Source organism: Epinephelus fuscoguttatus, linkage group LG19, assembly GCF_011397635.1.
Source record: "Epinephelus fuscoguttatus linkage group LG19, E.fuscoguttatus.final_Chr_v1".
In the NCBI taxonomy this organism is placed as follows: domain Eukaryota; kingdom Metazoa; phylum Chordata; class Actinopteri; order Perciformes; family Serranidae; genus Epinephelus; species Epinephelus fuscoguttatus.
In genome coordinates, this window is record NC_064770.1 from 17,747,110 (window position 1) to 17,762,665 (window position 15,556).

General features: G+C 40.9%; 1 protein-coding gene across 2 annotated transcripts; it reads left to right on the forward strand.

The window, feature by feature from the left end:
* The first annotated feature begins 475 nt into the window (after nucleotides 1-475).
* On the forward strand, nucleotides 476-15,556 carry galr2b (galanin receptor 2b). Of its 2 annotated transcripts, none has more exons than XM_049561346.1 (3): nucleotides 476-588; nucleotides 5,917-6,299; nucleotides 13,435-15,556. In XM_049561346.1, the coding sequence occupies exons 2-3, from the start codon at nucleotides 5,926-5,928 to the stop codon at nucleotides 14,195-14,197; spliced, it is 1,137 nt and encodes a 378-aa protein (XP_049417303.1). In that variant the 5' UTR covers nucleotides 476-588; nucleotides 5,917-5,925; the 3' UTR covers nucleotides 14,198-15,556. The 2 variants fall into 2 exon arrangements, with proteins under 2 accessions (XP_049417303.1, XP_049417304.1); XM_049561347.1 differs by lacking the exon at nucleotides 476-588 and adding an exon at nucleotides 2,968-3,052.

Sequence of the window (15,556 nt, forward strand, 5' to 3'; positions counted from 1 at the left end):
TAAGAAAACATGTTTGGAAATGCTGGCCACCAATTACCCACAAATTAAAGCTCCAACAATGACTAACACAGACAATTTAATTTTTCCAGTGCCCCTCCAGGATTGAACTGTGCTCTCTCTCAGCAGGCAATGGTGTCACTCAATACATAACAAGCCATGGGAAAGAATTAATGCTAATACAAAGGTCACTGCCTCATTTGAAGACAGGCTGATTTGGATGCACATGCAACAATCAGTGTTGCTTTGGGTTTTCATGTCAGGGAACCTCCTGATTGTGCACTGATTGTGAACAGCCCCCACCCCCCCCACCCCCCCCCACCTTCACTCTGCAATCCTTTTCTGCAGTGAGGAGAGAACATTAAAGTGAATGTGGAGGAGGAGTCCTCACCAGGGAGGTGGGGGTTGAGGAGGGGAGGGAGAGGCGGAGAAAGAGTAAGATACCAACAACACAGGCAGATAGCGATGTACACCGGCAGAACAGAGGCTTCAGTGTAAAGAGTATGAGCATCTTAACGGAGCAGGTCTGCTGGGAGTCTTGTGCCTAATCTGAGCGGAAGCTTTGGATACTGTCCACCCATCATCAGCCTGGTAGGTTTATCCCACTGCATCTGCCTGATCTGCATGCTGATTCTGCTTGTGTGGCACAGAAATGTTGGGAAGAGCATCTGCAATTCAAATTCATCACACAGAATCAGCATTTTCCTTTTAATCATTTGAATACAAATATTTAAAGCTGCAGCTGATATCTAAAGTTTGGTTTTAAATCTGTGTTAACACCTGTCAGAAGACGCTTTGTGTCTATTCTAGCTCTGTTGCTTATTGAAACAAAGAGATACTGCTCTCTTATCTGTGCCTGCACATCATTTTTTAATGCTGAGCCTCTGCTGTGACAATGAAGATGTTCTCCCAGAGTCTGGTTAAGGCTGTGCTACATCCCCATCACCCTCCTCCTCCTCTCTGGCTCAGCTGTTTTCATTAGTCATTGTTTCATTTCCAGAAACTCTAATTGTGTCCTCACAACTGTCATGCTGAGCTCTGCCAAAGTCTTCCACAACCTGTCAGGTCCCACACGCTCTATTAACGCCTCATAAAGCTCCTGTATGTCTATACCTGTTTGCGCTGATCCCCCCTGAGACTCTCGCACATGTTCGGGCTGGAGTCGTAGCTCTGATATCCCACTGCAGTCGGAAATGTAATATCAATCCAGAATGTTTTCCCCAGTGTGAAGAACGGGGAACCAGCCACACCATAAAAGAGGATGCTGAAGTCAGGCATTGACAGAACTGTGAGGAAAATTCCTCTGCAGCATCCACCAGCCGATGCTATAACCCTGCCTCTTTATAAGGTTAATAAGAATATATTCTTACTATCACCGCTTTAGAGTGTCATTTATGTGCCACCAGCTGTGATCAGTGTATCCTCTTCATTTTGCTCTCGGTCACGATTCTGATTATGCAGATAGACTGGCAGCAGTTTATACTCAAAGGATGTATAAAGTTTAATAATGTTTAATAATTTATTTTAGCCTGGCTATTACTAAGATTTGAGGGACGGAAGTATGAAAGCTCGAGGATGACTTAAAATACTGTCACAACATTATACATTTTTAATGGTTTATATTTACAGAGTTTTCATTCTCTGTGATATTGCTTTATTGTCGTAAAAAGACGATATTTCTGTGATTGATTTCTTCGTAATCTCTGCCAAAACAGATCCCAAAATAAAATCTAATCTGGCCATCTACAAGTTGCTTTGCTGCACTGTACTGCTATTTCAGCTCCATGAAATTTATATTCACATTTGTGCTGCCATAGATACATTATGTGACGGGGCATTAATTAATCATGCGGCACGTATTTCATATAAAATGGTAGTGTGTTAATTCAGGGATAATGAGCAACCTTTATTCATGCTTCTTCAGTCCAATTCAGATCAGGCTACGTTCTTGCTCCAGGGTGATCCTTTGAAAAAACATTTTTGCTTCTTCTGCTTGGTGGTAAAAAAAATCTGTGATGGTTGTAGCCTGCGCTTGGCATAGCGTGGTGTTTTCAAATATGTGGGTTACTTCCTTTTTTCATGACAGAAAATTGCAAGCACAACACAAATTCTGTGGTGATAATCAGAAACATAACAGCATTGGATGAAATTCTGTGGGTTTGATGCACACTCTACGCTCACGCATATTGAGTTTCTTTGTGATGAAATGTGCTCTATGTCTTGCCTTGCCTTACTGCTGCTCAATTTGGGTTTTGTTTCCACACAAAAAGGCTCTGATATAAGTGCCATTTTTAAATGCACCATTTCAAGATGATGTAACATGAAGCTCTTTTGATATATGTGACAATACAATAGCCAACGAGTGTTGTTTTGAAGTCTGCATGGCAGAAAAATGAGAATTCATTCTTCTTTTTTTCAGAATTCAGAATGAAGAGCTGATTAAAACACGCTTGAAACAGATCGCTGCCCCTTTTTCCAACCCATCATTATCACCAAAGCTTCTGAATGGCAGCTGGCATTGTGATTTCAGTTGTGCAAGAGCTCAGAAAATAACCAGTTCAAATTCTAAGAACAGTCTTTTGAAGGGGTGTGCAAAAGCAGTAACAATGTGCTTTTTATGATTCTTAACGTCCAGTTCAAGCCAACTGATCAACCCTGTCTCCTAGAAATTGTGTTTATATGCTACTAAATGGTCCTATCATGTCATTTCATGATTGGAATATGGTTCAGTTTCATGATTATCAACCAATTCCTAACAAAAAAATCCACTGATACACTGAAAAATGTGGAATATAAGCAAACACACAGGGTTTGCAGTCTCAGCTGCTCATTATAAATACAGAAACATTTCATTCAGAACAAACCTCAAACACATCATGCTTGTGTGTGATTCTCTTCACTGTAGCTCATCATCTTCACCATCAAGAGCACCTCTTCATTTTAAAGCATCAATTTTACACCACTTGCCAACCTGAGAGCGCACGCTGACGCCACTGGAGACGTCACTTTTACGAAACCACAACATGTCAGAGGCTCTGCTGCGACGTTATTACTGGTAAAAAAAAATTGAAAGGTATAAATCACTGCTCACTGTGAACAGATGATGTGTTTTGGCTGAAATCAAAGGTCCCCCAGCTGAGAAAGGCTCCTGCTCCTCATCTTTTCACAGAGTGAATGAAACAGACCACAGCACTCAGACCGCTCTGGGTTTAAGACACAATTCCTTGGATTAGAGAGGAGAGGAGGTGAATTGCTGACTTTAAGTGTCTCTGTCCACTTACCTGAAAACCTTTGCTTGAAGCCAACAAATCTCTGCAGTGTGGGACATGATAATGACAGAAATGCATTTAATCTCCACTTTAAAGGTGACCCTCGTTTCTCTCTGTGTGCCTGTGCAGGCTGCTCTCATTCACTGTTTGTACTCAAAACTACCAAAAGTAATGCACTATAATTTGTGTAAGTGTGAACCAGAAGGCTGCAATCATGTGACCTATGTGCTGCAAGCTGTCTGTCATATGACGAGAACAAAGAAGGAAGTCAGATCAAGTATTAGTAAGAGAGGTCCCTGGGAGCTAATATACACCTCCCAAACTTTATTCTTTAAGTCCTCAAGAATAAAAAAAAAAAGTAGGCACCAAGTTCAAATGTTATCACTCAGTTAAGGAGGCATTATTCATGGTTATCAGAATGCAGTTATAAGCGCATTAAAGAGCTGTGTTTATTGTTACTCAGCGACAGAGGAAGTCAGCTGACGTAATGCTACAATAAAGACAGATAAAAAGTCCTGCACTGGGTCAGGTACCCACAAAAACAGCTGATTTGCGGGTGGTTTTTTTAAAAAAAAAAAATGTTCCCGGGTTCGGATCTGGGTGGAAAAAATAACATGCGGGTCGGCTCGCGGGTTTTAGATTAACACATCGGTCATTAGTTCTGTAAACTACAGATAACTATCTTGGTCATTATTTATTCTCTGAGGATCGCCTCCGCTATTTCGCAACTGTCACTGGTTCAGCTATTTACACCAGGTTTACACGCGTTTCACCATCTAATAACACAATTTGTGATTGGATCACAGAATCAACATGGCTGCCACCGTCTAACAAGCGCCACTTCCAAAACAGTAAATAATTATTTTTTAGGTATTTGAGAAATAAGTGGATAAAACGTACAACTATCACTTTATAATGTTTCTGAAGTGTTTCCCTGATGGATTACTTCTCTCCTCGATGGATTCTAAAAACACGTGACGGCTCGTAACTAGCTGAACGTCGCTCTGGACAGAAAGTAAGTCTATTATTACACATGTAAAGTTCCTTTACATAGATTAAAAGTTTGTACGTCCCCGGGTCGGGTTGGGGCGGATCTTGAAAACTGGACCCGTGCAGGACTCTGGTGTAGACTTCTTTGGCTTGATGGGTGGGTCAAACAAACACAGGACTTTCATTAGGAGGCTTGGGTTCATGTCCTGTGTGAAACTAAAATTTAATGTTATTTTATGTCATGTCACCTCACGTCACGTTTAGACTGACTCACCTGATGGGGACTAAAGCTATCAGCAACAACCTCCAAGCTATCAACCTACACACTGAAAATGCCGAATTTTGACAACTATTCGAATCAGGCAATAAGGCAGGCCAGCTTGGTTCTCCTTTCAGTTAATTGTTGTTAAGATCGACAAATGAAACAACTTGTGAACTGACCTTGAAAAAGCCCAGACTTTTGATGTTGATCTGTTTGCTGACACGGACAGTTGAGTTCAGTTCACCAATTTACCGATCCCGCTTCACTTTACCGAAGCTCCTGTGATATCGTCACAATAATGATTTGCAAGAGCCAATCATCTTTGGTTTTCATGGGTCCAGTGAGTTCCTCCATAGCTAAAGCTTTACCTCTGGGGCACCGATTATCAAATTATATCTGTCTTTTTTTATCAGTAAAAGTTGAATCACACAGTCAACAAACATCTGTTGTTGTTGGTTGTAGTATTTCCTTTGTGGAGAATTTTGATGAGAGCACTCACCTCCTTATGTGCATATGTTCCACCGAAACAATTTCCCCTCTAATGAAATTTTGCAAGGGCACAGTTGCTCATCATTGCTGCACCTTGGACTTAGTGCTGCCCAAGACAATTGCGATTGGTTCACAGAATTACAAACAAGCCAGAGCATTTTTCCCCTATAGCAGAAAAATAATGTTGCTTCCAGACCTTCCCAGTGCTGTGGCTATGCAAAACTGAATCACACTCTCACATTAAGTTCACAATGTGACAGCTTCCAACCATTATTGTTTTCCTTAATGTAACTGGCAGGGTTGCTCATTCATTAGATATCATGGCGCTAATTTATTCGATATGGTACAAACCACGTGCATAACTTTTTGTATGATAACATAAGAACCACTGTATAAGGTTACGTTGGATTGTGGCAGCAATCCTTACCAAGAAACAAATATATAAATAAATAAATGGTGTGATAAAAAGTGTGAATTTAGCATTTCCATTTTAATTAATCTTGCATTTTCTCATTTAAACTGAATTGCATTGCACCCTCACTTTTAATTAAACTACATAAATATTCCCCGGACACATCTGACAATATGTCACCAGCAAATTAAAAACAATCTCTCATTCTCGTGTCATTAATATGTGTGACATGACTCGACTGGGGATTAATTGGATAAAGAAATCTTCTGGTGCATGCAGGCTTGTCATCTTTTTGAGTATACTTTAAAAAGTTGCAAAGACTAACTCATCATTAAACTCCCATCTCAGTGAGTGCCTTTGACATCGTATTAATATTGAGCACTAGTGCATGAGTGCTGTGATTTTAAATATACACCCAGAGGAGATAAAACAATCAAAAGCTCTAGGGTGACTGTAATTTGCTTGACAGATGTATCTCCTTCCTTTTCCTGTTTCAGACTTGCAAAATGTCTGACTTTGAGGATTTCACCAAGCCAGGAGGGCAGGCGAATGTATCTGAGAGCTACCAGCTGAACCCCACCAGCGTGATTGTGTCGGTGGTCTTCTCCCTCATCTTCCTGCTGGGCACCATCGGCAACAGCCTGGTGCTCGCTGTGCTTCTGCGGAGCGGGCAGGTGGGATACAACACGACCAATCTGTTCATTCTCAACCTGAGCGTGGCCGACTTCTTCTTCATCATCTTCTGCGTTCCTTTCCAAGCCACTATCTACTCTCTGGAGGGCTGGGTGTTCGGCTCCTTCATGTGCAAAGTGGTCCACTTCTTCATCAACCTCACCATGTACGCCAGCAGCTTCACACTCGCTGCTGTCTCTGTTGACAGGTACGACAATAATTATCTGTTGATCCCAGAAGAGACATTTAAGCACTACAGCATGTTATACAACACAGCAAATACTTCCCATTCTAAAAAATCATTTCCGACTACCAGGCTCATGTGTGACATTTTAAACATCCATTAACATTTTTCAAATTAACTTGAAATAATTGTTGTAAACAAATGAGAGAACAGGGGTGGATGATTTTTGATGTTGTTAGCACTGCTTTTCAAAATGAAGGTCTCTTTTAACTTCCTGCTGCATGAAGCTGTGGCTGCTAGAGGTGCAACTACACTAATGATTATTGCCATTATAAATGAGTCTGTTAGTCTGTGTTGTAATTAACCAATGAATTGTTTAGACTGTTACAATGTTACACAATCGGAAATTCTCAGAGACCAAGGGGCCATCTTCAAATTGGATGTTTTGTTTGGCCAGCTGTCCAAAACCCAGATCAACAATAGAGTACTGCATGGATGACGTTTTATTTGTAGACTGACGCAGATGTTAGCACCCTGGTTTCCACGTCAAAAAGCTGATGGGATTTTTCCATTTAATCTTGGCATATTGCAGAAAATAAGCTGTGTGGCAAAGTTTGCAAAGTTTATGATACATGTTTTGTTCAGCAGGATAATCTTAACAAATTAACACCACTTTTAAGAAGCACCTTTTTGTAACTCCTCCAGTGGGAAAATGCCCCACATCATGTCTTCCTTTGTCATCTTTTTTTCCACTGACCAATCGGATAACTTGAATGCCAGGCCTTCTGTGGTGGTCACGAAACAAGGGAGGTAAACAAGGGAGGAGGTGGTAGCTGTTGCTGGATACCCAGAGCTATACGGCCCGACGATAGACAGCAAGTTTTCAAACTGCCCCTGAGTCATCCTAAAATGTGCCAGGGAACGGCCATCGTCAAGGAGAAGCTCCTGGACCAACTGGTGGTACTCTCCATGATCCACCCTCTTTTTAAGGGTCTCATGTACCCACACAGATCTCTGTTTCCATGTGCCCAACAAACTTTTTACTGACAGCCTCTCACCCTCAGCCAGAGCTATAGCAAATACCCTCTGCTTGAACATTTTAGTAACTAGATACTGACTGATGTCAAATAATTAAAATAAATAAACAATCGGTAGATTGATTAAATGGAAAGGGTAGAGTGAGGAGGGGAGTCTGTGGTTGCCTGGCAACAACAAAGGCGCAGCAAGCATTTTTTTTCTTTTACTAGTGGCATTCAATTAAAAAAAAAAAGGCAGTGCGGCACCTCAAGTTTTGCAATCTGCAAAACTCTTTCTGTGTGACTGGGGCCAAAGGCTTCAAAATTCACACGGTGGGTATTTACTGTTGTATTTTATGTCGTAGAACAAAACGTAAATGCCTTTTTTAGCCTGTGTTAAAAACAGACCTTATTTCAGGCATCTAACCAAAAATCCATTCAAAAAACACTTACTGACTTTGAGATAAGGGAACCTCGAGTGCAAAAATACCCCTGTTCCCAAGAAGACAATATTCATAATAAGCTGTTTACATGTCAAATGAAACAAGTATTCCACTAATATTCCTGTTCAAAATATGGAAAAGTGAAACAGCTGGAACCGCTTGTGCCAATGTGCTTCTTTGCATCAAAATTTGACTCTTCCAGTGGTTTCCACCATTAGCGGACTTGTTCAACCATGCAAGCTCAGCCTCCCTCTTTCATTCCTTTAACCACCTTATTGAAAAGGTTGGTTTTGCGATAGTTTCTCAGATCCAAAAACCAACCCTTTCATAATGTTTAAAAGTAGGTGTGTTTCTCCTTCTGCACAGTGGGTTTTCTTTTGGACATGCATCTCTTCCCTACAGCCTTCAAACTGTTGGCAAGTTTTATGTACAATGTATCCATGACAACGCACAGAGCTGACCATAAATAGGCAAGAGGCCATGTGTGTCAAACTTTGGCAAAAACCCTAATTAAGATTCAAAATGCCAATGTGCTGTATACATGTCCAAACAATGCTCTTAAAACCCAAATAATACTGACATATCCAACATGTCTTCATCAGAAAATGCCACATTCTGAAAAAAGCCTAATTTTGAATATCCAAACAGAATATGCTGCTTATATGAACTGTATTACATTTATAATACTGTCATATTTTGAATGATAGTGAAATATTGGTGTCCATGTGAACATAGTCCATGATCATATGTATTTGAGGAGCCTGAACCAGAGGATGTTTGACATTTTTGCCCAAATGGTATAAATTAGTCGATTATCAGAATCAGCAGTAGTTATCACTTGTCTTCTCTCATCACTTTTGCTTTACTTTACTTCCATCAGAAATGTACACGGGGTGCTAAGTGTCAAGTGTCCTGAGGGAAATTCTGAGATAAATTCCGGTCATTTATTGTTCTCAAATCACTAATGCATGCACTCCTACACCTGTTTTTAATTGCCCCATCACATTGCTTAATTTATTCCTTCAGATTAGTAGCTTTAGTTAAAATCCTTATTTCATTTGTGTTTCGGCTATGTCTCTGATATCCAAACATATTTACAAGATAGCAATGTGTTTTGGTCTTAGAACTTTGAGGCATCCAGATAATTAAAAACAATTTCAAGGCTCTGGTGCAGTAAAGGAATATTGCTATGGAGAGAGAACAGATTCATGAAAGATTTAGTAATTCAAGGGCATGTGTCATTGAATTGGGGGGAGGGAAAACCTTCAAGGGTAAATGGAGGCATACACTGAGCTTTGTTCACCTCACTTTCCTGCTGTTTGGTCATAAAGGAATCCAGCAGATTAAAGGTAGTGCAACAGCTGTTCAAAGGTGCACTTTATAATGAGGGTACACAACATATCATTAAGTAATGGCTAACTGATACATGAGTCATGATGATTTGATTTATCAGGGATTCATTCTTAACAAATGATAAAAGACAGCAGAGTATCAAGCTTAAAAAGTCATCAGGCTGTGAGTAAGATTTTATTCAAGTCCACACTTTTGTCTGCTCATGATATGAATTATTTTTGGTGCATTTAATTCATCACAAAGGTTATTTTTCTCATCTGAAGATAAAAAAAAGCAACTAAGGGAACACCAAGAACAGCGAGAGCCCGGAGGTGCACGTTAAAAGAATTAGTCAAAGACCCATAATACCTTAAATCACCTGTAATTGACCATCTTGTGAGAGAATCATGCATTATCCCTGGCTGAAAATAAGCTCCAAGCCATCATTATAGTTGTTGGGCAACATTGTCATCTCAGTCAATATGGACAGAGTCTGTGTTCAGCTGCCCTCTGCAGCAGACACCCTCTGCTCACACTGGCTGTGTTTACACTTTAGAGGATTCAATAGATTTTTGCAGCCAGACGCTTCCTCCTCAGTCTGGAAAAGAGCAGGGACGCTGGAGTCAGGATGTTAATGGCTTTCTGCTGTTTTCCTCCTCGGTTCCTGTGTAACAAGTAAAGAAAAGGTAGCAGCTTACAGTTACACTTTAAACCAAGAATCCCCAGCAGGAATTAAATCACAGTTCAGCCTGAATGAACAGCAGCACACACACACACACTCAGTCCTTTAATGGAAAGTGTTTGCTGCTGCAGCGAGCTACCCACAGGCAGATTGTACGTTTACTGTGATTTTATGCCAAAGAAATATCCCATGTGAAAATGATTCAATACAAAACATAACAATTTGGCAGCATTGCCTCTAATCGGGGAGTTAATTTGCACACATACTTAAGTACATAACAAAAACAGCACTGGATAATATGATGCAGAGTTTCCAGAGCTTCCAGCGTCTAAAAACTGAAAAAAAAAATCTATATAGGGATGCTGCAGCTGTGAGCTGCTGAATTTTCAAGTAGGAGATACTTTGAAATTCAGCCACGCTTTCATTTCACAGTAAATGTGGTGATTCTGTATTTTGGTAAACAGATGTTTCCACGTCTACTTTTTTTGGTAAACATTTTAATTGGTCTCAGGTTCAGCAAAACACTCAAAATCAGGAAAAACAAAGCATCTTGTCAGACATTAACAGACTGCTCATGTGTTGCAGAGTAATGTCTGAGTATGTGCACTTATCCAAGACACTAAGCCTCCATATGTGACAAGTAGGTTCAAGGAACCTGCTTTTTCCCTCTCATATTGAATGCTAAGTGTTTTTGGCCCTATTTCAGTGAGGTTTCAAAGAGCAGAGAGGCTGTTGCCTCTGATTCTTGAGAGCTGGCTGAAGTGTCCTGTAAATGCAGCTGGGAGGACATGGATTTGCAGCTTTACCCAGAATCCCTGCCTCGGGGATAAAGAAGCTGTGATATCCTCATATACTCCGTGTCCCTTAGAGGACATGAACTCACAAAGCAGCATGAGGAATATGGAGAATATAGCTTTACGTGTTCAAAGAGAAACAAACCAAGTGAGGATGATGCAAAGACTTCAGCAACAATTGTGAAAAGCAGCATGGTGTCACATTATTGAGAGAGGTCTGCGCTATGAAAACATTAAGCTATTTTTTCGTGATGGCCCATGATGTGAGGCGGGATTTGTTCCTTTATCGCCTACCTGCTCTGCAACATCAAAAACACAGCACAAGGCACAGTCATGTTCTGTGCTGTTGTTGTCATGGTTTTACCAAGCGATGACTGCACGTTCAGATCCCATTGAAAATCCTACAAAAAAAAACCCTTTCTGTGGACATAACAGCCAGTTTCACATATTTCCCTGAGGCGTTTTTTATTCAATAAAACCCACAAATGTCTGTAGTGTGAATGATTACCATCCAACGCAGCCTCAGTGTGAGCCACTATGCTCCTAACAGTGAGTGTGGAGGTGGCAGCCTCATCCTTGGTGGATTCATATAAACAAACTATTGGTGAGGTAAACCAAAATCAATTTTCAGGTCCTCTTTGCACGTTTGCAGTGTTCTCTTTATCTGACTCTAAATTAAATTTATGATACGCCAGGTGATTCACAGCTGAAGTGTAAATACTAGATTTAACTTTGACTCTCAGTGTCATTTATCATAAATTAAGTTCTGAGAGTGGACACAATGAAAAACCTTTCAGCTTCAATTCTTTTTTTTTTTTGTAGGACTAGCTATCTGTTGGCCTGTAAGGTCCAAGTAGGGCACTGATTTATGCAGGGGTGACATGAAGTTCATGCGCACACACACATACACACACTTACGCAAACATCAGAATAGAATCGATTTACCATTTCAGTCTCCACTACTTGCTTTTAATTACTAACATTACAATTTCCTAGTTGTGGTTAACATGAGGTTACCAAAACCACTTGGTTATGGTAAAAGATCACTAAAGAACACTCACGTTCAGTGCCACAACTGCTGCTGGAAACACAATGACAACTCAGTAAAACACACATGTTCGGTGGCAGAAATGCTGCTGGAAATGCAGCGGCAGCTTGCTAAAATACACCAATGTTTGGTGGTGCGAATGTCACTGGAAACTTGACAACAGAGCTTGCTAAAAATCTCTTGGTGGTACAAACGCTACTGGAACTGCAGTGACAATGCACTAAAAAGCACCCATGTTCAGTGCTACAATTGCTGCTGGAAAAACAACGACAACTCACTGAAACACACATGTTCGCCACTGGAAATGCAGTGGCAGCTTGCTATAACACACCCATGTTTGGTGGCAGAAATGCTACTGGAAACACAGCAATAGCTCACTAAAAAACACCAAAGTTCAGCGCCACAGTTGCAGCTGGAAACACGGCGACGACTCACTAAAACACATACAAGTTTGGTGGAAAAAATTCCAATGGGAACACAATGATGACTCAATAAAAATCACCCACGTTCAGTTTAACAACTGGAAACTTAACAGCTTGCGAAAAAACACTCATGTTTAATGGCACAAACGCTGCTGAAAACACAGCAACTTGCTTAGAAACACTTACATTCTGTGGCACAATCACTGCTTGAGACGCAGCGATGACTAAAAAACACCCACGCTAAGTGCCACAATTGCACCTGGAAACACAGCAATGACTCACTTAAACAGGTGGTTTGGTGGTAGAAATGCTGCTGAAAATGACAGCTTGCTAAAAGTACACATGTTTGGTGGCACAAACACAAATGGAAACTTAACAACAGCTCACTAAAAAACACTCACATTTCTTGGCACAAACGCAGCTTAAAACACAATGACAACTAGCAACAAAAAAAAAACAAAACATGTTTTAGGCACTGGAAATGCAGGGGTGGCTTGCTCAAAACCACTCATCTTTGGTGGCACAATTGACACTGGAAATGCTAACGATGAGGCGCTAAAACAACTGGTGCTGTGTGCTGGTCTTGAACAGTGGTCTGCAGCTTGACTCCTGTTTTGTCTTGGTGTCCCACCAACTGCTCCATCTCCTGATGACTAAGTCAGCTCATATACATATCATCAGAATTACATCTCTGTAGAAGCGTTATTATGACACGTATGAAACATACAAATGTAATGTATTTGTGATTTGTATTAACATATAATGCCAACATTAGTCGACCAATTACAGTACAACAGAGTGGCACCATGCAAATGTAATATAGAACTTTATCAATTAAGACCTCAGCTCCAAACAGTAGGGTACATACAAAAAAACATGCACGTTCAAAAATACAGTCACAATATAAGGTACCAATGAAATGAAAATAAATAAGCTTGTAAGCTTTTTTTTTTTTTTTTTTTAACTTTTTAACTTCACAACCCTATGGGACAGGGAGGCCAATTAGACTGCAGGTGGCCTGTGTCACCTCAACTCCCTGAACACACCCCTGATGTAAGGGCAACATTTTATTGGGTTGTACTATGATTTATAAAGTGGCCCAATAATTAACTTACAATCCAAGAGGAAGTAAAACAAAACAAAACATAAACCCCAAACATATCTAATGAACCAACAAAGTTTTTTTTTCTTTTATTCTTAATTTCCATGTGCTAAAAATGATGGATTTTAGTTTCTTGAGGCTTTGAAGGAGTTTGGACAATAACAGACACTATTTACTATTCAAGCTGTAATTATAAAGAATTACACTCACTCTCGCCTATAATTATCACACTGCACCACTCAGACTCAGCATGTACACTAATTACTGTGTTTCTGTAGTTTGGATCAAATGTCAATGTATTATTTTTTTTCTCTGTGTAGGTATCTCGCCATTCGTTACCCACTACGCTCCAGAGAGCTACGGACCCCGTGTAATGCAGTGGTTGCCATGGTGATCATCTGGGGTCTGTCTCTGGTCTTCGCGGGTCCTTATCTCAGCTACTACGACCTCATCGATTATGCCAACAGTACTGTGTGTATCCCCGGCTGGGAGGAGCAGAACAGGAAGGTGCTGGACACGTGCACCTTCCTGTTCGGCTATGTCATCCCAGTGCTGATCGTGAGTCTCTCATACACTCGAACCATCAAGTACCTGTGGACGGCTGTCGACCCTCTGGACGGCATGTCAGAATCCAAGAGGGCCAAACGCAAAGTCACCAAAATGATCATCATCGTCACCGTGCTGTTCTGCATCTGCTGGCTGCCGTACCACGTGGTGATCTTGTGCTACCTGTACGGAGACTTCCCCTTCAATCAGACCACGTATGCCTTCAGGCTTCTCTCCCACTGCATGGCTTACGCCAACTCCTGCGTCAACCCTATTGTCTACGCTCTGGTGTCCAAGCACTTTCGCAAAGGCTTCAAGAAAGTGTTCAGCTGCATCCTCAGTAAAAATGGGAGAAACAAGGTCCATGTGGTTCATGTAGCCAACACTGTGCCTGGCTTTGAAGCGGGCTCCACAGAGGTGTCGCAGATGAACGAGGAGAACATGCGACAGAATGAATGTGAGATGATTAACAGGCCGATCAGAGAGCCAAGAGAAGCCACGGTGACACTGAATTTGCCCTTTCAGCGGCAGACTTGACAGCTGACTCAGCTCTGCAGATGGCCACAGAACAGATTGCCTTAGACATTGCAGCTAATATTTGAAAGAATGTGTTAACTTCTCATCATGACATCTACAGTTTTGGTGGCAAACAGGAGAGGAGATAAAACATATTTACACATTTAGTATCAAAGGTCTAGTGTGTGGGATTTAGGAGGATATATTGGCAGAAATGGAATATACTTAAGTTTGTTTTATTTATTGTATCATCACCTGAAAGTAAGAATTGTTGTGTACCTTAAAATGAGCCATTTATATCTACACAAGGAGCAGATCCTCCTTCATGAGGTCCACCATGTTGCACTGCCATGTTTCTACAATAACCCAGAACAGACAAACCAAACACTGGCACTAGATAGGGCCATTTGTGTTTTTGCATTGGCCTCCATATAGTGAGGAGCTCCTCAGCAACATGCAGAGGCACTGAATTGTTTATGTGAAACTGCTTTATTCAGTGCTGTTACTGGTTTAAATCACTGTGTCCGTTTGTTTTGGGAAGATGGGAGACCTCTGCAGATAATTTGGCTCCTGAACGTCAGGATTAGAAAAAAGGTAAGAACCATTAAACAATCAGAGAAAAAAGGTGACATGACATTGAGTGACACATTAGCAGGTGCACGTAACAGACAGGCTGAACAGCATCTAAGAAACACTTATTTTCTGGTCCCTTTGTTCTGCGAGAGACCTCTGTGGATAAACTGGCTCCTGGTAAAGACCTCCTGAACACTGAAGGACTTCTAACCAGGAGAAGTTTCAGCTGATTGCAATCCACAATCCTCACCACTAGATGCCACTAAATCCCCTAAATCTTTCACACTGGATCTTTAAGTTGTGCACGGTAAGTCCACGATCCACAATGTGTTTGTTTCATCATTTTTGTCAAGCACTACTTCCCATAATGTTCCACTAACATATGTAGCCTACACTCAGTCAGAAAAGTATTTACTCAAAGTGTTCTCAGTATTTCCTGTTTGCACCATTTGCCTTAACCACGGCCTGCACTTTGGTATTAATTTGAGTTTGTCAGTATCTGAGAATCCACAGTACTCCAGCACTTTTTAAAAGCAGCAAAGAATGTGTCTCACAGAGTTACAGTTATGTTTCAGCTTTTTAAATGGTCCCAAAGATGTAAGTCGTTTGCTCTTCGCTTGACTTCAAACAGGGTTCAGGGTCATTGTCCTTCTCATAAAGTCTCATCCCTTTGCTTCTCCTGTGATGTGGTGCTTCTCCTCGTCAAGTCAAGTCAAGTCATCATGACACTGCAGTATAACCAACACCATGTTCATCTGTAGCTTTTATGTTGTGTTATATAAATCTCTTATATGGTCTTTTCCTCAC

Excerpts from the sequence above, each read along its gene's own strand:
- galr2b (XM_049561346.1), top strand. The coding sequence starts at position 5,926 with ATGTCTGACTTTGAGGATTTCACCAAGCCAGGAGGGCAGGCGAATGTA. Across the intron at positions 6,300-13,434 it reads GCTGCTGTCTCTGTTGACAG|GTATCTCGCCATTCGTTACC; the intron begins GTACGACAATAA and ends TTCTCTGTGTAG.